The 20,214-nt window shown below is 37.6% G+C and overlaps 1 protein-coding gene across 5 annotated transcripts in view; it reads left to right on the plus strand.

The window, feature by feature from the left end:
- Arfip1 (ARF interacting protein 1) overlaps nucleotides 1–20,214 on the plus strand; it is a 61,945-nt gene that overhangs the window by 2,041 nt on the left and 39,690 nt on the right. For 2 of the 5 annotated variants that reach the window (XM_070022232.1, XM_070022237.1), the window contains exons 2-4: nucleotides 3,804–4,038; nucleotides 7,137–7,216; nucleotides 16,752–16,853. In XM_070022232.1, coding sequence (XP_069878333.1) covers nucleotides 7,139–7,216; nucleotides 16,752–16,853 — 180 coding nt within the window. In that variant the 5' untranslated portion in view covers nucleotides 3,804–4,038; nucleotides 7,137–7,138. The remainder of the gene's footprint in view (nucleotides 1–3,803; nucleotides 4,039–7,136; nucleotides 7,217–16,751; nucleotides 16,854–20,214) is intronic. The other 3 variants (XM_070022234.1, XM_070022233.1, XM_070022236.1) reach the window with 3 other exon arrangements.

Raw genomic sequence — 20,214 nt, forward strand, 5'->3', positions numbered from 1 at the left:
ACTATTCACTATATATTAAGTGTCACATTTAAATTCTGGTTTTACATTGCTTTCATTTTCTTGTTTTTCATTAGAGGCAGCTGCCTTGGGCTTTGACTTGGATTTAGCTTTGCTTGGCAGGACAGATAAGATGATTTCAGTGGTATGGTCCATAAGCCTTTGGTATGTGGCTGCTTTATCTTGACATCCCCTTTCCCTCCATTCTGTATTAGGTATTTGAATAACTTTTTCCCTTGAAATTTAGAATTCTTTTTTTTTTTTTTTTGGTCAGTCATGGGACTTGAACTCTGGGCCTGGGCGCTGTCCCTGTGCTCTTCAGCTCAAGGAGAGCGCTCTACCACTTGAGCCACAGCGCCACTTCCAATTTTCTAGTGATTTATTGGTGATAAGAGTCTCACAGACTTTCCTGCCCAGGCTGGCTTTGAACCGAGATCCTCATATCTCAGGCTCCTGAGTAGCTAGGATTACAGGCGTGAGCCACTGGTGCCCTGCTGAAATTTATAATTCTTTCATGCTTAATGAGTTGATTGTGAATTGTTTGTTGATAGATAAAGTTCTAAAGGTCTGAAACCTATTTCATAGAATATTAGAACTTGAGGGAACCTGTACAGCTCATTACACATAATCTGTCTATATTAATCAGTTTCTTCTGCTCACACAACAAAATAGATTTCTTCAGTGTTGCCATCAACTTTAGGAGTGAAGGTAACATAACTTGGTAAAGAATAAGTTAGGTTAAATTAGTTTCACTGTCCACAAGATAAATTACATCTCACACTGTAATGGCATTTGTTTGCTTACTAGGTACCAGACATTATGTGCTGAGTGCTTTACATGATTATCTCCTGTGATCCTCCTAGCAACTTTATAGGGAAGCTAACTCCTGCCTCCGCGCCCCCCCCCCCCTCAAGTCGGTTGTGGGACTTGAACTCTGGGCCTGGGCACTGTCCCTGAGCTCTTCAGCTCAACACTATTAGCACTCTTACCACTTGAGCCACAGTGCCACTTCTGGTTTTCTGGTTGTTACTTGGAGATGAGTCTCACAGGCATTCCTGCCCCGGCTGGCTTTGAACTATGATCTTCAGATCTCAGCCTCCTTAATAGCTAGGATTACAGGTGTGAGCCACCACTTGCCATTTTTATAGATGAAGAGACTAAAACCAAATGGCTGAGTCTAAAATAATCTGAATAGAGTAGCACTTGTGGAACTAGGACTTGAATTCATCTGTGTAGAAAACTAACAGTATTTGTACATTGAAGAATGAGTTGTTCCACATAATGTGGAAGATGACAACTTAAGTACCATGACAGTCTTTAAAAATGGGGTATGTACCAGTGTCTTTTCTAGCATGTATGAAGCTATAAAACAAAAGGATCTGAAAATAATTTTGTTCTTGTTTTCTACTATCTATAGGCAGCCACAGAAGCCTATCACTGTTTCAGATTCTCAGCTATTCTCTTTAGGACAAAAGTGTACTCTTTATTTTTCTTTCTCACACACACATCCTCTATTTCCATTACTCCATTTTTATTCCTCTGTTCTCATCCATTTCTTTTAGACAATTTGTCTTAAGATGGACATAGGCAGATATTGCTTATTTCCCTCTGCAATTACTTTCTAGCAAAATGAATATGTGGTTTTTTTATTAACTACTTTTTTCCCCTTTAACAAGCATACTTATTTAAATAAATACAGTATTCTGAGTAGCTTATACATATATCAAGATGTATATGATCTTGAAATGTAATCAGTTATAGCAAATCTTGACCCCAGTGGGTCTTTTTGTTTCTGAGTTGGTTTCTCTGCTAATGTTCTGGAACTGAGCTAGCCATCTATCACGTCATATGGAGAGTTCATACTGTCAGTATGGCCTAGCACTGTCAGTGTAAACCTTGATTAAGGTAAACCTGCCATTAGGTTCTATCAGGTTTGTTAACTGCAAAGTAGCTCTTTTCCCCATTCCTTTGAATATTGACTTTATATAGAAAAAGAAATTTGCTCTACTTCCTTAATGGTAAAATATTTATACAAAGTTTTTGGAAATATTTTGTAAGGGAGATTTGTCTCTTCGTTTATTGATTTATTTAGTCATTTAAATCAATATTGACTTGTGAATACCTATTTTATATTTGGGGTTATAATCCAATAGTCCATCTGCCCTTCCTTTCTCTTTCTCTGTTCTCTTTCTCTTTTTCTCTCCCTTGCTTTCTTTCTTTCTCTCTTTCCCCCCTTTCTCTCTTTCTCTCTCTTTTTCTTTCTAGTTAGGATCTTACTCTGTACCCCAGGCTGGTCTTGAACTGGGCTGGGATTGCAGGCATGCACCAGCACAGCCAGCTTGAATACTTTTTTCCATTTCTTTTCACTTCCTGGCACTATAAAATGCTCTAGTCTCATTTATGTATTACTAGCTCCATTCCTAAGATTAGCCATTTCTCCAAGGAATCCAGGATCCTTTTATTGGAAAAGCCCAGTATCTGGGCTCTGTGTGTCCTCAGTACTATTGGGGTAAAATTGCTTGTAGACACCCTCCACTAAGAGAGCAAGGAAATGTATTTGTAAGCTTAACATCTAAAACATCAACAGATGTTTATTTGGTAAGATGTACTCTTAGATTATGAGCTTTTTCTACTGAAAGAAATTACCTCTGAGTTTTGAGGGAAATTATTTGATATGGTTTGAGGAATTTAGTAACAAAGTAAATCTCTAATTGTCTATCACTAAGGGAGAAAAACAGCTTATACATATATCAAGATGTATATGATCTTGGAATGTAATCAGTTATAGCAAATCTTGACCCAGTGGGTCTTTTTGTTTCTGAGTTGGTTTCTCTGCTAATGTTCTGGAACTGAGCTAGCCATCTATGAAGAATGGGGCCTCAGTACCTGATTAATTTGGAGTTTATTTACTGATAGTTTTCTAGCCCTAAAATAATTTTGTTTTTGTTTTGTTGGCCATGGGCTCAATGCAGGGCCTTGGGAACTGTCCCTGAGCTCTTTTGCTCAAGGCTAGCGCTCAACCACTTTGAGCCACAGCTCCACTTCCAGTTTTCTGGTGGTTAATTGCAAATAAGCTTCTCACAGTTTTTTTTCTGCCCAGGCTGGTTTTGAACTATGATCCTCAGATCTCAGCCTAGCTAGGATTAAGGTGTGAGCCACCAGTGCCAGCTAGTAATTTCTTTTGGAGAATCTTATCATTTTAATTCTCATTGGTTTCTCTGTAATAAAATCTGAAAGGGAAAATGGAAAGACTACTTTTTGTCAGTATTGCAGATTGAACTCTGGGCTTGTGCTTGCTAGGAAAGCAGCAATATACTACATGAGCCATACCTCCAACCTCTTTTTACTTTTTTTTTTAATGTTCTAACTGGCCTGGGTTTAAAATTTTAAATTCTTCCATATTAGTGGGGATAGGAGGGGAAAACTGGGAGAGAGTGAGGGAAGATGACATTGTCGAAAAAGAATTCTCCCATATTAAAAATTCTTACATGTGATATCCTTTTGGATAGCTGCATTCAGTTTGAGAGATCAAAAAGTAATTTAAATCAAAATAACTCTAGATAGTTAAGAAATTTATAAATATAAGATTATATTATGTTTTTACAAATGCTAATTAGTAACTCACTTTGTAGGCTTTTTTGACCTTTATACTCATTAGTTAATGAATACTTCTGACTAATCATAAAAATAAACCATAGAAATTACTTATGGCATTTTTGGCCTCCAGTATAATTGGTCTAAACATTAATGGTACTTTAGTAATTTATCATTCTGTTTTTTTGTTTTTGTTTTTGTGCTGGTACTAGGGCTTGAACTTGGAACCTGGGTATCATTCCTTAGCTTTTCTGCTCAAGGCTGATGCTTTCCCACTTGAGTCATACCTCCACTTCTAGCTTTTTGGGTAGTTAATTGAAGATAAGAGTCTCAAGAAATTTCCTGCCTGGACTGGCTTTCAACTTGATCCTCAGATCTCAGCCTCCTAAGAAACTAGGATTACAAGTGTGAACCACTGGCTCCCAGCTTTATCATTCTGTTTTGAAGGTAATCTTTTAAAATAACTATATTTGTATAAAAATCAGAAAATGTGTATCTTTTGAGAAGGGGTACTGAGGATTGAATCTAGGACCTCACTAATATTAAGTACATGTTCTATCACTGAGCAATAGTACTTCCAGCAGAAAATCTGTATCTTAAACAGCACAAATTGCAAGTCATTAGCTCTTTTTTTCCTCTCCCAGTCCTGGGGCTTGAATTTAGGACCTGAGCTCTGGGCTGGCTTCAGACTACAACCCTTAGATCTCAGCCTCCCGAGTAGCCAGGATTACAGGCATGAGCCATTGGTGCCTGGTAACAAGTCATTGATTTTTAATATTATCACCCCTATATGTTAGTCATCAAAGTTGTGAATAAGTATAACTTTATAAAATAAATATGAAGTAGACTAAAGCACTGAAAAGTACAAATAACAGATTTAGTACTTATCTCTCACTCCGATTCTCAGAAAATGTTTCTGTGTTTCTTTATCTGTCTCAGATTATTGGTCTTTTCTAGAACTGACAGTAATGATATATTTTCCTAACTGGTACTACTGTTTAACAAACACAGTGGTATAGATGCTAATTCCTATTTCACAAGAAAGTAAAAGACAGCAAAAGTGAATGGCCTTAACCTTTTCATTTTCCAGTACATTCTTCACTGTCTGATGATTGCTTCTTCCATTCCTGTTATACTGAAAGCAATCTCTTCCTTCTAAAGATAATTCCTCTACTTACTTACTATTATTAAAAACATTCAATCTAACTTTAGATTTAGAGAGCAGTGGAAAAAATAGTACAGAGAATTTCCTTTTATTCTTCACCTGGGATCCCCTGATGCTAACATCTTATATAGCCATAATTATCAAGAGTAGGAAATTAATATTGGAAGAATATAATTTTAATTAAACTACAGACCTCACTTGAATTAACCCGGATTTGCAACTGTCCTTTCTCTGTTCCCAGATCCTATCTTGGAACTTAGATTGAATTTAGTTATATTCTATAATCTCTGCTAATCTGTACATTTCTCATACTTTCCACCTTTCATAACGATGAACCTTCTTACTTGATAAAGTTGGAACTCAGAGTCTCTCACTTGGTAAACATATGCTCTGCCTCTTGGCATACTCTATTCTCTTTTTCTTTAAGTTCTTTTCAGGTAGGGTCTTGTGCATTTGATCAGGCCAGCCTTGGACCATGATGCTCCTACCAGTACCTACTAAGTAGCTGGGATTATTGTCATAAGCTGTTATGTCTGGCCCCCACCATGATCCCTTTGAAGAATACTGACCATTTAGTTTTTAGAAGGTCTCTTATTTTGTATTTTTGTACTTCAATGAATTCTTACATATATCATTAACTCCTTGGGGGTTTTCAGGCACACTGTTATATTATCTGCAAATAGAGATAGTTTTCTTTATTTTTCCTTTAATTGATTTATATTATCTAATTGGATTGTTGCTCATATATAGTTGACATTCTCAGAGTATTGTTGAATAAGTTAAAAGAAAATTAGCTCATTAAAGTTTTATGATAAAATTCAAGTGTTGTATATCACTTAAACAGGGAGCAATTATAAAGTCATGTTTTATAGCCTAGGTTAGCATTGGATTTACAATCGTCCTGCCTCCAACCCCAAGCACCCAAGTGCTGGGATTAAAAGCCTGTGCCTCCATGGCTGGTTATGAAATTATTTTCAGTTATTTCCCATGAGTGCTTTTTCTGAACTTTTTTGTTTTTAGAATGCTTGCCTGATGTAGCCAACAGATACTCATACAATTATAGATTTTTGGGGAGTGGGGGAGCAGGACTAGGACTTGAACTCAGGACCTCACACTTCTTGTCATTTTACTACATTAGCCACACTTCTAGCCCTACTTTTTCCTGGAACCTAGCAAACTTTTCTGTCTGGGCTGCCCTTGAACTATATAGTACTCAAAATATCAGACATGAGCCTTAGGTTTAGGCATGAGCCACTGGAGCCCAATATAATTTTTTTTTCTTTCTTTTTTTTTGGGGGGGGGTCCAGTTGTGGGGCCTGAGCTCTGGGTCTGGGCACTGTCCCTCAGCTCTTCAGCTCAAGGCTAGTGCTCTACCACTTGAGCCACAGCGCCACTTCCGGCTTTTTTCTTTGTGCTTATGTGGTGCTGAGGAATCGAACCCAGGGCCTCAGGCATGCAAGGCAAGTGCTCTACCACTGAGCCACCTTCCCAGCCCCCCAATATAATTATTTATATATAGTTTTTTTTAAACTTTTTTTTACTATTATGATCTGTAAGTAGTTGTACAAAGAAGTTCCCATTCTACAAAATAGTGTATGAATACAGCGTGTCTGACAACATTGCCACCCATCACTCCTAACTTCTCTCAGTTTTTTTTTTTTTAAATTGAGATTAGGTGATTACATAAATTTCACATATTTCACAGTATTGTGGGATAGTGATACTTAACATCACAAACACATTTTAATCTTCTCAAGGCAAATTGTCATGATCATGGTCTATAAAGTTTGTGAAATCTATGAGCTTTGACAATACAAAGTATTTCCTCTACATCGGGTGATGTTTACATTTCTTTCCTTTTGCTTAGTGTAGACTGTGGGCTCTTTCCCTCTCATTCCTCCCTTCCTATTGCTGTCTTTGGGTTGCTTAGTTCTTTTTCTTCTATGTCCAGTGTACCTGATGGGCCCCTTTGTTACATGTTGTTCCATTTCCCACTTATTCTGTGTCCTCAACCTGGCTTCCCTCTGTTGTGTCCATACATCTTCCATCTATATGGTCAAGAACATGGAGTCATTTAGTAATGATACGACAGAATAAGTGGCTGTCCTTTGTTTCTTGAGTCCTGTTTTCTTTGTCATATCTTCTTGGAGTTTGGCTTTAGCATCCACATATCTGGGAGACCATATGCCGTTTATCTCTTTGTTCTTGGCTTACGTCGCTCAAAATAATTTGCTCTACTTCCATCCTCATATATAGTTGTGAAGAACAAATTGTGACTACAAATAAGTTGTGCTATGGAATATTTTAAAGAGTACCTATGGGATGACACAGCTCTTTTAACTAAGTTATTTAATATGTGTCCAACACATTTTACTTTTAGGTATGTCTGACTGCAGCAATGATACTACAGCTCTGGGTGCATCTAAGCCAGCCACTGAAGATGTCAAGTCTAATTCTGAGGTGATTGGGTGGTCTTTCTATTGTTTTGTAAAGTCAGCCCATCTCAATCAAGGTTCAGACTATCCATATTAACTAAGTATTGAACTCAGGACCTGGACACTGTCCCTGAACTTGTTTTTGCTGAAGGCTAGTGTTCTACCACTTGAGCCACAGCTCCACTTCCAGTTTTTTAGTGGTTAATTGGAGTTCAGAGTCTCACAGACTTTCCTGCCATGGCTGTCTCCAAACCACATTGCTCAGGTCTTCTGAATAGCTAGGATTATAGGTGTAAGCCACTAACATCAGTTTGGATATTTTTTTCTTTCTTCTTTTTTTGGTCCTGGTACTAGGGCTTGGATTCAAGGCCTAGGCACTTTCCCATAGCTTTTTTGCTGAAGTCTGGTGTTTGAGGTACAGCTTCACTTTCAGCTTTTTGGTGGTTAATTGGAGATTAGAGTCTCACAGACTTTGCTGCCCAGGCTGGCTTCAAACTGTGATCCTCAGATCTCAACTTCCTGAGTAGCTAGGATTATAGGAATGTACCACTGGTGCCTGGCTATGAAATTTTTGAGAATTGTTTTGCTTGTTACCTAAAAATGCACATAAAAGCTTTATTTATTTATTTAAATATGAAATATGACAATAGCTACAAGTTTCTGGGGAACTAATAGTACCATTAGGCTCATATTTCACTGTCATCATTCTCTCTGGTTTGGTGTGCCTCAGAATTCGGGGAAGATAATTACAAAACTACTGAATTTATATTTCACATTTCATGTATCACCTGTAATGATAGACACTGGACTTTGTATATTTTTGTTTCTTTTTGAAAGCTTTAAGGGTGATTCTGATGTATACTATCTATACTACTACATATCAAGTAAATATGTAGGTTCCAGATATATGTTACCTGTTTTAGTTCATGAGACTAAGAAGAAAGATCAAATAGCCAATTTTATATTGAATTTATGTCAGTAAAGATGTGTTTCAAATGTATGACTCTAGTAATGCCTTTTTATTATATTTTTTCTTGTGCTGCTCCTGGGGCTTGAACTCAGGGCATGGGCACTGTCCTTGAGCTTTTTTGCTTAGGATTGTTCCTTGAAGTTCCACTTCAACATTTTGATGGTTAGTTGAAGGTAAGAGTCTCATGGACTTTTACTCAGGCTGGTTTCAAACCAGGATCCATAGATCTCCACCTCCTATGTAACTAGGATTATAACTGTGAGCCACCAACACCCATGGACTTTTAAGTTCATGTTGTCTAATAGTTTGACTAGCCCTACAATGCATGCACTAGGATTTGTCACTAAATACTTTTGTACCGTGCTAAATTAACACATTGCAGTAAATCCATTAACCATTTTTAAAAGGTCAGGTTTTGACAAGGAAATCTCAAAGAGTATTTGAAATATGAATTTAATAGAATTGCTTTCTCTCTTGGTAGGCAAACAAAAATCTGAATAATTTCATCTGACACAGAAAGCATTTGTGTTTTTGGGTATTAGAACAAACTATAGTCTCTGTTGAAATGTATAATTTAGTCCACTGAGCACTACAGCCTTCATTGTATGAAGCCGTAACTGGAACACTTAGGGCTGAATATTTGCAGTTTCTCTTCTTTTTTCCTTCTCTCTGTTTTCTTTTGATCTTTGTCTAGAATTGACTGAAATTAAGAATCTAGTCCTTCATATGCAGGAGTGAAATTCCATGGAGTAAATCTTTTGAGCAACTAACAGTTTAATAAAATGAATATCAGGAAGTTGAAATAAAATTGTAAAAGAAGGATAGTGGTGGCAGGGAGTGAATAGAAAAGGGAACAAGGAAAAAAATACATCAAGAATACTCGTGGACATATGTACATATGTGATAAAGGTAGTGGGAAATGTGAGATGAGTCTGGAAGGAGAGGGACTAGATGGGATGAAGAATGATGGAAAGGGTAAAAAAAGAAGCACTGGATCCTTTGTACTGTCTTTCAGAGTTCAGAAAACAATTTTTGAAAAGAATTTAGTCCTTGAAATTGGAAGAAAATAACTATTTGATAGCAGAATAAAATGCCTATGGAACATAAGCAGTGACCTGAGCATTGGAACTGTTTAACAATACTTTTATTGTACTCTCAAACAGTTTTTAAAACATGCCATACTAGAAACAAACAAAAAAATTAAGATTATTACTATATTTTATTTTTACTTGCTCTGGTAAAGTGGACTAAACAACAAGGTTAAATATGTGTTTTAAAGACATCATACATGGTCTGAGAAGGTGGCTCAGTGGTAGAGTGCTTGCCATGCATGCATGAGGCCCTGGGTTCGATTCCTCAGCACCATATAAGCAGAAAAAGCCGAAAGTGGGACTGAGGTTCAAGTGGTAGAGCTCTAGTCGACAGCTGAAGAGCTGAGAGAGCGCCCAGGCCCAGAGTTCAGGCCCCACGACCAGGAAAAATAAATAAATAAAAATAAAGACATCATACTTCACAGAACTGATAAAGGCTAAGGTAGCTCTTTTGGGTCTTTTCTGTAAAGTTTCTAGGTTGTTTCTAAAGCAGTTCAGAAATTAAGCTTTTCCATACATAATGTAATTTGCTGATAATAGCAAGAAACATTACTAGTATGCCTTTCATTTCCTTATTAAGATAGCTTTTAGTCATCAGATGCACCTTTGTTAGTGGTTCCTCTTCCCACTTAACCAACGTTGAATTGTCACAAAATGCCTTTTGTTGTGTTAATGTCAAGGTATACTTTTCAATTTTTGGAAAATGTAGTGTTAGGAAAAAAAATTACATGAACTTCTTAGCTATAGACAGGGCAATACAATAGGAATTGAATTGATAAGGAGGAGACTTACTCTGTATCCCAGGGGTAAAGAAGTCAGTGGTCATTTAGTTACCAAATTGTCCAGTATGAAGAGAATGGAGGGAGATTATCCAAGAAGCAGCTGGAGACGTGAGGAAGGATGAGGCTTTAAGCACTTTTCTAAGTCAGGCTAGTGTTGAGAAAGTGGGCTGGAATGCTAAATATTAGGTCCACCAAAGAAAGGCCTAGAGAATCTGTTGTTTTCTAATGCAAATGAAATATACTTGCAGCATTAAAGTGAGTAAATATCACAGTCTTTGGAACCTGCCTATGTAAAAGCATTTGTAACATCAGTCTCTTTGACAGAGTTTCTCAGTCTTGACACTGATGACATATTTAGCTAGATAATGTTCTAATGTGGTGGGTTGTCCTGTGCAGCACTATAGAACGTTGAGTGGCATCCCTGGCTTTTACCTTTTAAAGTACTAACACCACACCGTCCCCAGCTGGGTCAGTCAGACATGAAAATTCTATGCCCTCCCCTTTTGAGAATCACTGAGCCATCAGGAGAAGTGAGAGCATATGCATATTTTCTGGCAGGTGATGTCATTTTCAGCCACACTGAGTGTCTGGAATGTCTGATTCCCAAGAGTCCTAGTTTAATTCTCCAATTGTCAACATCTAGATTAGAAGTTTTCAGGATGCAGCCATCTTAAAAGCTCTAGTATTGGTGGAAGACAGGACTAGTAATATATTGACTGGTGCCTCAGTTCTAAGCTGCTAAATACCAGAATAATTAAACAGGAGGTGCTCCTTAATTGTGCATGGTACTATGAAAACAAAAGGAACAACAGTACAAGCTCCCAACAAGAACGCAGTGCATTTGGAGGCCTGGTTCTTAGATCTGTAATCACAGCTACTTGGAAGGCAGAAATAGGATTGTGGTTGAGGCTAGCCCCAGCGAAAAAAAAAAAAGATAGCAAGACCCTATCTCAAAGAACAAACCAGGTGGAGTGTACACAGAAGCCCTGTAATCTCAACTACACAGGAACAGGAAAAAGAAGTAGGAGGATCCCAGGCTGAGGCTAGCCTGGGCATAACTGATACCTATCTAAAAAGTAATGAATGCTGACTAGGGGCATGGCTTAAGTCATACACCGCTGCCTAGTAAGCACTAAGCCCCAAATTCAAAGAGAAAAAATAAAAGAGAAAAAGAAAGAAATAGAAGATTCAACTCATACATCTAAAAATTAAGGGGCTGGTTATGAGGTTATATGAGCTAATACACATTGAAGCCAATCAAATTAAATCTGTTAATAGGTTAGAAACGCATAGAATGGTGGTTGGCACATGTTAAGTACTCATGAAGTTTTAGGTCTTATTCTTGTAGGGTTTTATCTGCAGGAGGATGCATTATTAAATTCCCTAGCCTTTGTAGGCCTTAGTTTTTTTTCTGAGTAAAATTGAGAAAGGCATGCTTATCTCACAATGTAGGAGCTAAATTAATTGATTTGATGTACTTAGTGTAGTGCCTAGTCTAGTGTGGACACTCAGTAAAGATGAGTTGTTTAGAGATTAATGTTAGTATTACAGTAGGGAATAGTGAAACTGTCAAACAGTTTCATAGCACTTGATATTCTGGAAAAAGTGGCTAGACCATTTCAGTTGTCATTTAATACTCAAAAACATTCATAAAGTTATTAGAAGGTCTCTTCACTTTTCCAAGTCTTGATTATACGTCTGATGCCTGCATCTTTAAGTTGAAGCTCATTTTCTCAGAAAAAGTATTTAGCACAAGGATACGAAGTCAAATGAGCTGGAAGAATAGAATCCAGGCCACTCCAGTTTATGTTTCTGCAGTGGTCCATTGAGGACAACCTGCCATTGCTTAGCACCAGGTAGAGCAACTTGCTCCACCAGGAGCTATGATGGTAGGCCCACAGCCATTGCTGTCCTTAAGTAAGTTCCTCTGGACCCTGCTGTGGTTTTTCTGTGTATAATGTGTATGTGTTTTGTTGGTAATGGTGCTGGTATTGTTTTGTGATACTGCGGATTGAATTTAGGGTCACCAGTTGAGTCACACCCTGGATCCTTTTGCCTTTAGTTTGTTTTTCAGGTAGGTCTTTTTCTTGCTTCCTTCCTATACATTTGGTCTGTATATTTAAAATAGGTACATTTTTATTGTATTTAATTTTTACCTTAATAAACTGTTGGCTTATTTTGAAAAGCAGTAGAATTCTATTTTAGCATCTCCAACAGCAAGGCTTATTTTTCCCTGCCCAAAATCCATGTACAGATCACCTGTACCAGTCTGGTGGGGGAGTATGTGACTAGTTTTTCCATTACCCAGCAGCAAATGAAGTTTATCATTCTCAAATATATATATTTACATATATGTATACATACATACATGTACACATATACAAATACACACACTAGTATTTTGTCATTGTAGAAATAATGTATCAGTGTCACTGACAAACATACTCTTTAATCTAGTCTGAAAACTGCATACTGAATACTGAGTACTGCATCTGAGGAGAATATCTAAACAGTGGCAAATAGCTGAAGAATGGCGGAGCATGAAATGGAGTCAGCCAGGAAGAAAAAAGAAACTCCTCTGTTACTCTTTTAGATCTTTTATTATTATTATTATTATTATTATTATTATTATTATTATTATTATTATTATTATTATTATTATTATTATTTTGTCAGCCGTGGGGCTTGAACTCAGGGCTTGGGTGCTATCCCTCAGCTCTTCAGTTCAAGGCGAGCGCTCTACTGCTTGAGCCACAGCGCCGCTTCCGGTTTTCTAGTGGTTTATTGGAGATAAGAATCTTACAGACTTTCCTGCCTGGGCTGGCTTTGAACCGTGATCCTCAGATCTCAGCCTCCTGAGTAGCTAGGATTACAGGCAGGAGCCACCAGTGATGGCTCTTCTAGATCTTTTAATAACAGCAACAGAGGAACAGCTGGTTTGCCAACTCAGACGTAAGCCGAGTATTATGCAATTGGTAGTTTTCTTCTGTAAAATGTGTTAAAATCTTTACCATTGTACATTTGAATTTCATGAGTTAGTTATATGTTTTGAGTATCAATCATTTGTCATCTATACTTTTACTGTTTGTGGCAGTCTGTGGCAGTTATATTATTAAGAAGTGTTAGTTTTAATGAAGTCCAGTTATCAGTGTCTTTTACTTTTTCTAGCTAGGCACTGGTGGCTCACACGTGTGAGCCTAGCTACTCAGGAGGCTGAGATCTGAGGATCGTGGTTCAAAGCCAGCCCGGGTAGGAAAGTCAATTAACCACCAGAAACCTAGAAGTAGCACTGTGGCTCAAGTGGTAGAGCAAAAGCCTTGAGCTGAAGAGCTGAGGGACAGCACCAGGCCCAGAGTTCAAACCCCACAACTGACCCAAAAAAAAAAAAAAAGTGTCTCTTGTTTTTACTTTCTGTGTCTAAGACATGTTTGCCTACTCCAGGGACATGATATACTCTTCCACCTGAAAAAAAAGTGTTCTTCTGCCTGTGAAAAGATCACTTACTGGTTTTTCTTTGGATTGAATCATACAGTATTTATTCTTTGGTTCTGGCTTCAATTCTGAGCATTGTCAGCTCTTCCTACTTTATTTTTTTAATAGCAGTACTTCTATTTTATTCCCATATGGTATTACATTGTATGACTATACTACTTATCTTTTAATACTAATGATTCAACCAGTGTCTCATGCATGCCAGACAAGTACTCTATCACTTGAACCATGACCTAGCTGTTTTGTTTGTATTGTTTGAGATAGAACCTGGGCTGGCCTTAAACTCATGATCATCCTGCTCCCTTCTCCTGAGTATCTGGTATTACAAGTGTGCTTGGCAACCACAATTTATTTGATCAACATTTGGGTTGTTTCCAATTATTAGCAATGTTAAATAAAACTTCTCTGATATATAATTGTATTGGGGTTAGAACTAAGAGGCAGAGGCTTTGCTTGCTGCTAGATAGGTGCTCTACCACTTGAATGATGGCCTGAGCCTTTTTTTTAAATTTGTATGTTCAAATGCGTTCTTGCATTTTTGCTCAGGACAGGCCTTGAGCTACAATCCTCCTACCTATGCCTTCTCATAGATGGGGTTACAAGTGTGCTCTCTCGTGCCTTGCTTATTTTGTTAAAGTAATAAAATCTTTCAATTCTCCCAATCTTTGCTCCCTAAGTAGCTGGAATAAGATGCATGAGCTCTTACTCCCAGATTGCTTGGAAGATTTGTTTTTTTTTTTTTTTTTTTTGGTTGGTCATGAGGCTTGAACTCTGGGCCTGGGCACTGTCCCTTGAACTGCTACAGCTAGAGCTACAATGCCTCTTCTAGTTTTCTGGCTGTTAATTGGAGATAAGAGTCTCATGGACTTTCCTGCCCGGGCTGGCTTTGAACCGTGATCCTCAGATCTTAGCCTCCTGAGTAGCTAAGAAGATTACAAGCATGAGCCACCAGCACCTGGCAGAAAATTCTTATACTTGTCTCTTGATGGACATTCTTTTTCTCTGATAGATTTCCAGGAGTAGAATCACTGTGTTACCGAGTAGGAATGTATTTAACTTTAATACTGCTAAGTAGTTTTCTATAGAGATTTTATTAGCTTTTGTTGGCACAAGCAATATAGAGTCTAGTTATTTCCCATTCTTATTAACACTTAGTTTTGTCCTAATTTTGGCCCTTCTAATAGGTATATGATGGTATCTCGAGGTTTTGATCTCCACTAGAAGTTGAGCCAATTGACTTTGTAGGTCCTTCTCGATACTAGGATTTTCTGTGTTTTTTAGAGTGGCAAGGGTTATTGTGAAAGTGCAGCAAAGGCCCTTAAGTAATCATGGGTATTTTTTAAAAATAAATACAATAGATATTTAATTGTACAGCTAATTTTGCTGTATTCGGTTTCCTGTCTTGTCTAGGTCATACCGATAGCAATGATTCTTAACTTGGCTACACATTGAGTGACCTTTGTAAAATAGTATAAAAGCTTTCTGGCTATTTATATGGGAGCTCCCTGGGGCCCATCATTAAATCACAGTCTCTGTAGACTAGCTAAAAAGCTCCTGTGGTGATTGTAAGTGCAGAATCTTAAGAATCATTGATGTAAATAAATGAAGCAGTCCGTTGCCTACTGAGGCCTTGCTGTTCACTTCAGGACAACGTATCATTATAAAATCTTGACTCATCATGGGCCCTGTTAATTCATCCCTAAGCGTGACCCGCTGAAGCTCCTGTCTTCCACTTCTTAGGTTATGCAATAGGTTAATTTACTAGATCAGTTCCATGCTTAAGTTTTGATTTTATAAAAATGTTGTATTCTCTTCTGACTTTTATAAATTATGTTGAGAAGTTAGCTATTAATTACATTGTGTTCCTTGATAGTAGTGTTTACTTTTCTCTTGCTGAACTCAAAATTAGCTCTTTATAATGTTTTGCTCACTGGTTCAGGTAATGTGATGTTCCTAAGACAGAACTGCCAAAATCATTTCTCACAATGTTGAGCATTTCATAATTATAGTTTGACCATGATATGCTTAAGGTGGACTTCTTTAGTTCCTTTTGCCTTGCTTTTTGAGCCTTTTTAATCTTAGTAAATCTGAGGAAATGTTGGCTTTCAATTCCTTATACTTTTTTCCCCCTTAGGGTATCACTATATAGCTCAGGCTAGGCCATCAACTTGAATCCTAACCACCCTCTAGAATGCTGGGATTTTAGGTGTACCCACTGTGCCTGGCTCCATCAATTCGTGTGTGTGTGTGTGTGTGTGTGTGTGTGTGTGTGTGTGTGTGTGTGTGTGTGTGTGTGTGTGTGTGTGTGTGTGTGTGTGCGTGCGTGTGCGTGTGTGTGTGTGCGTGCGTGCGTGTGCGTGTGTGTGTGCGCGCACGCGCGTGTGTGCGTGTGTGCGCATGTGTAAATACATGCATATGCCTGTGCCTGTGTACCTTCCTGTAACTGGAACTTGAACTCAGGGCTGCATGCTCTTGCTTGGCTTTTTCACTCAAGGCTGACTACCACTTGAGCCACAGCTCCACTTCTGGCCTTTGTTGGTTAATTGAAGATATGAATCTCATGGGCTTTTCTATCCAGCCTAGCTCCAAACCATAATCCTCAGATCTCAACCTCCTGAGTAGCTAAGATTACAGGGAAGAACCATCATTGATTCTTCCAATATTTTTTCTGTGTCCCTTTCTCCCTCCTCTCCTTTTTCAATTACACATGTATTGGACCATGAAGATCTGACAGATAGATCTTCATGAAGTTTTTTTTTTTCTTCAATCTATTGTACTCTCTGTCCCTCACCTTGAATAATAGTTTTTATTTGGTTTATGTCATTTACTTTTTCCTTAAGTACCAACTCCATTTGGCTGTTAGGTTTAACCTCTCTATTGTTATTGTTGTTTGTTTTGAAAAATTGGATTTTTAGTTCTAGAGATGCAGTGCAGTGATTAAAACTCAAGGCTTAAAGCTTGTTAGATAGGTGCTCTGCCACTTGAACTACATCCTTAGCCCAAGGAATTTCTTGTACATCAAGGAATTTAGATTGAGTGAAGTGAAAGCAGCCAGGTTCATTTTTAATTATTTTTCTATAATGTTTGTTTCATAAGTAGTAAGTGGGTTATAAAATAAAAATATTAGACTAGTAACTAAGTGCTTTGCACAGGAATATAGTCCTTGGAATATTTGCCTATTATGACTTGGTTTTAGTTGGCTTTTTCTCTCTCCCTTTTTTCAAGGAGTCTACCATGGCTCACGAGTCTCCCAAAAATTCAGCAGCAGAAATTCCAGTGACGAGTAATGGAGAAGTGGATGACTCCCATGAACATGGCTTTAATAGGGTAAGAGTACTTTTCTTTTTGTTAATACCGAGAGTCATGATAAGGCTTTTAATGTTGAGATGAAAATAATAGACAAAATCTAATATAGGAATATTTTTTTGGATTGCTTTTTGTTTTGATAAGATTAATTAAGCTCCAAGGTCATTAAGCTTTAGTGTTCATCTTAGCAGGAGACCAGAATGAAAATGTTGTCTGACTGTTTTGCTATATAACTTTATAAAAGTACTTAATTTCATGTCACAGAAAACGATAAATAAAGATGAGCCTTTTCAACACTGGCATGGCCTGATTTCTTTTTTGCATATTGTATGTTTATAATTCCTAAGTATAACTCCTGATTTTGTTGTTACCTTCCTAACATGGCATACTTGACTCAGAGAAATTGAAATTCAAGGTGTTTTTGTTCTGTTTTGGGGGAGTATTTTGGTGATCGTTGCTATTGTTGTTCTGGGATTGAGTTTAGAGCTTTGTACTTGCCAACTACATAGTCTGCCACGGAGCTGTCTCCATACTAGTGTTCTTTTTTTTTTGGGGGGGGGGGTCCAGTCGTGGGGCCTGAACTCTGGACCTGGGCACTGTCGCTCAGCTCTTCAGCTCAAGGCTAGCGCTCTACCACTTGAGCCACAGCGCCACTTCCAGCTTTTTTCTTATGTGGTGCTGAGGAATCGAACCCAGGGCCTCATCCATGCAAGGCAAGCACTCTACCACTGAGTCATCTTCCCAGCCCCCATACCAGTGTTCTTGTTCTTCCTCCAAGTTAAAGTTTAAATTCCATGCACTTTAATGAGAACACCATAGGTTTGAAGATAATCTCAATTCAAATTTCATTCCTATCAGTATATAATCTAGTATGTAATCTCTCTACAGAGTGTGTAATCTTTCTAGTTATTATTTCTGTTATGAAAATCATACTTCCTTTCTTGAGGATATTAATATTAAATATATAATACTAATATAATCTTAGAAGTGGTAATAATGATTTATTTCTGGGATTGAGCATCTTTCCAATGGTATTTGATATAAATGTACAGCTTTAAAAACATAGGTGTCATATTCTTGGAAAAAGTAATAACTGAAAAGGTAACTGAATTATTTTAGAGATAGAATTCTGCCATGTATTTAAAATAAAATCCTGTAGTTTAACAGAAGATGATATTTTAGCTCAAGACTTCTCAGTCTTGGCACTATTGATAGTTTGGGCCAGATAATTCTTGGTGAGGACCTGCATTATAGACTGGCTAGCACATCTCAGTCCTCTGCCTTCTAGTCACCATTTGTACCCTCCTTAGTAATGGGCAAAGCTGTACCCAGATATTGCTAAATGTCTCCAAGGGTGGGGAGAAATGCATGTCCAGTTGAGAACTATTTTAGACATTGGTTTAGTTGATATTAGAAAATTCCATTGAATTTATTTTTGTCAACAATTTTTTAAAAAGAACTACTATATAATCTTCAAGCTTCAAGTTTTTGTTACTATAACAGAATACTTGAGAGTTATCCAACTTTATTTTAATTTATTTTAAAATAGTTTTATTTAACTCAGTTGTATAGACAGGAAGTTCAAGATCAGGTAGCGGTATCTCTTGAAGACCTCCCACTGCATTATAATAAGACAGATGACATCACATGATGGAATGGTAAATGAGTACGTGTCTATGAAATTAGGGGACAGTGCAACCAAATGCTTTGGGTTTTTTTGTTTCCTTTTTTTTTTTCTTTTTTTTGTCAGTCGTGGGGTTTGAACTTCGGGCCTAAGCACTGCCCCTGATCTTTTTCACTCAAGGCTAGTGCTCTACCTCATTTTTTTGTGAGTGAAACATTTCATAAGCATATTTTCAATATTTTAAACTCAAGATCTATTAGATATATATTGCCTAATGTTCACTTTGCCTACTCTGTCCTCCTGAAAAATAAACAGGAAATTGTTTTTAACCTCAGGTCCATTTTTGTTTTAATAAAGTTCCACAAAGTATCAAACGTATTGCTTAGCATTAGATTATGGATACTTAGAGATTAGTCAAGAGATCTGTGTATAGCACTAAATCATAACCACAGCTTTTTCACATACTTTACATATAAAAGCCTCTTCCTTTTATATGTATTTGCTGTGTAAACTTAAAATGACTAGTATTTAATGCAAAGTCTTAGAATAGTCTGTGGTGGCTTATTGAGTTGTCATAACTTGGTTGGCCACATGGTGTCATTGTGGTACAGAAAATGCAATTGTCCATTTTTCATTCTGATTCTCATTGCCCAGCTGTATGATTGAAACTTCTTTATTTCTTTTCTTAGTTCTTTTAAGTAGTTGTACAAAGGCGTTTTCAGTTCCACATGTCAGATTAGGAGTACAATGCATCTTGATCAATATCACCCCTTCCATTATTCTCACTTTTTTTTTTTGGTTGTGGGTCTTGAACTCTGGGCCTGGGTGCTGTCCGAGCGTTCTAGCATTCTATCACTTGAGCCACAGTGCCACTTCTGGTTTTCTGGTGGTTACTTGGAGATGAGTCTCATGGACTTTCCTGACCGGGCTGACTTTGAACCATGATCCTCAGATATCAGCCTCCCAAGTAGCTAGGATTACAGGCATGAGCCAGCGGCACCTGGTTTCATTCTCACCATTTTTTTACCCATCCCATCCATACTCAATATGCATAATTCAATCCTTGTCATTATTATTAATATGTTGTACAAAAAGTTTTCAATTTCATAAGTCAGGTAATAAGTACAGTACATCTTGATCAATGTCACTTGTGAATCAAGTTATGGTTGTCAGATTTATAGAAATTTCTTTTTTAGACATAGCTGAGGTGAAGCTTTTCCCGATTCTCACATAGCCCACGTCATTTTGTGTTCTGTTTAGTATCATTCTCTTTAGGTTGAGAATTGGAGCAGCCCGTTGGCACCACTTTGATCAGGCTTCTCTGCTACTATTAGTTAGGCCCAGGAAGGCATTAGCACTGCTCCAACTGCTTTACATCAAGGAAAGAACATTTGTCTCTAGTCTTGAGTTTGTTACGTAATGGAACTCTGGAAACCATGGAGAAGGTTTTGAGTGAGGTGAAACACCCTCTCAGCACTAAAGTTACCTTGCCTAGAGACCTTGAGATATAGGGTAAAAGGTGATCCCATAACCTTGAAAACTTTGCATCAGTTCATGTATATGTTTTTATAATATGTATTCTATTGTTTAACTTCTGATTAGCTCCCTCCTCCCTAATACAGCTGCTGTCATATTGCTTTCCTAAGAATTTCCACAGTATTCTCAGAATGGAAAATGGCTCAGTGCCTAGTATTCTTTCAGATGGATTGCAAGAAAAAGTAAACATACCCATCCCAGACCTGTATACTGTGTGTGTTG

Source organism: Dipodomys merriami, unplaced genomic scaffold (assembly GCF_024711535.1).
Source record: "Dipodomys merriami isolate MVZ:Mamm:240054 unplaced genomic scaffold, mDipMer1.0.p SCAF_15, whole genome shotgun sequence".
Lineage (NCBI taxonomy): Eukaryota > Metazoa > Chordata > Mammalia > Rodentia > Heteromyidae > Dipodomys > Dipodomys merriami.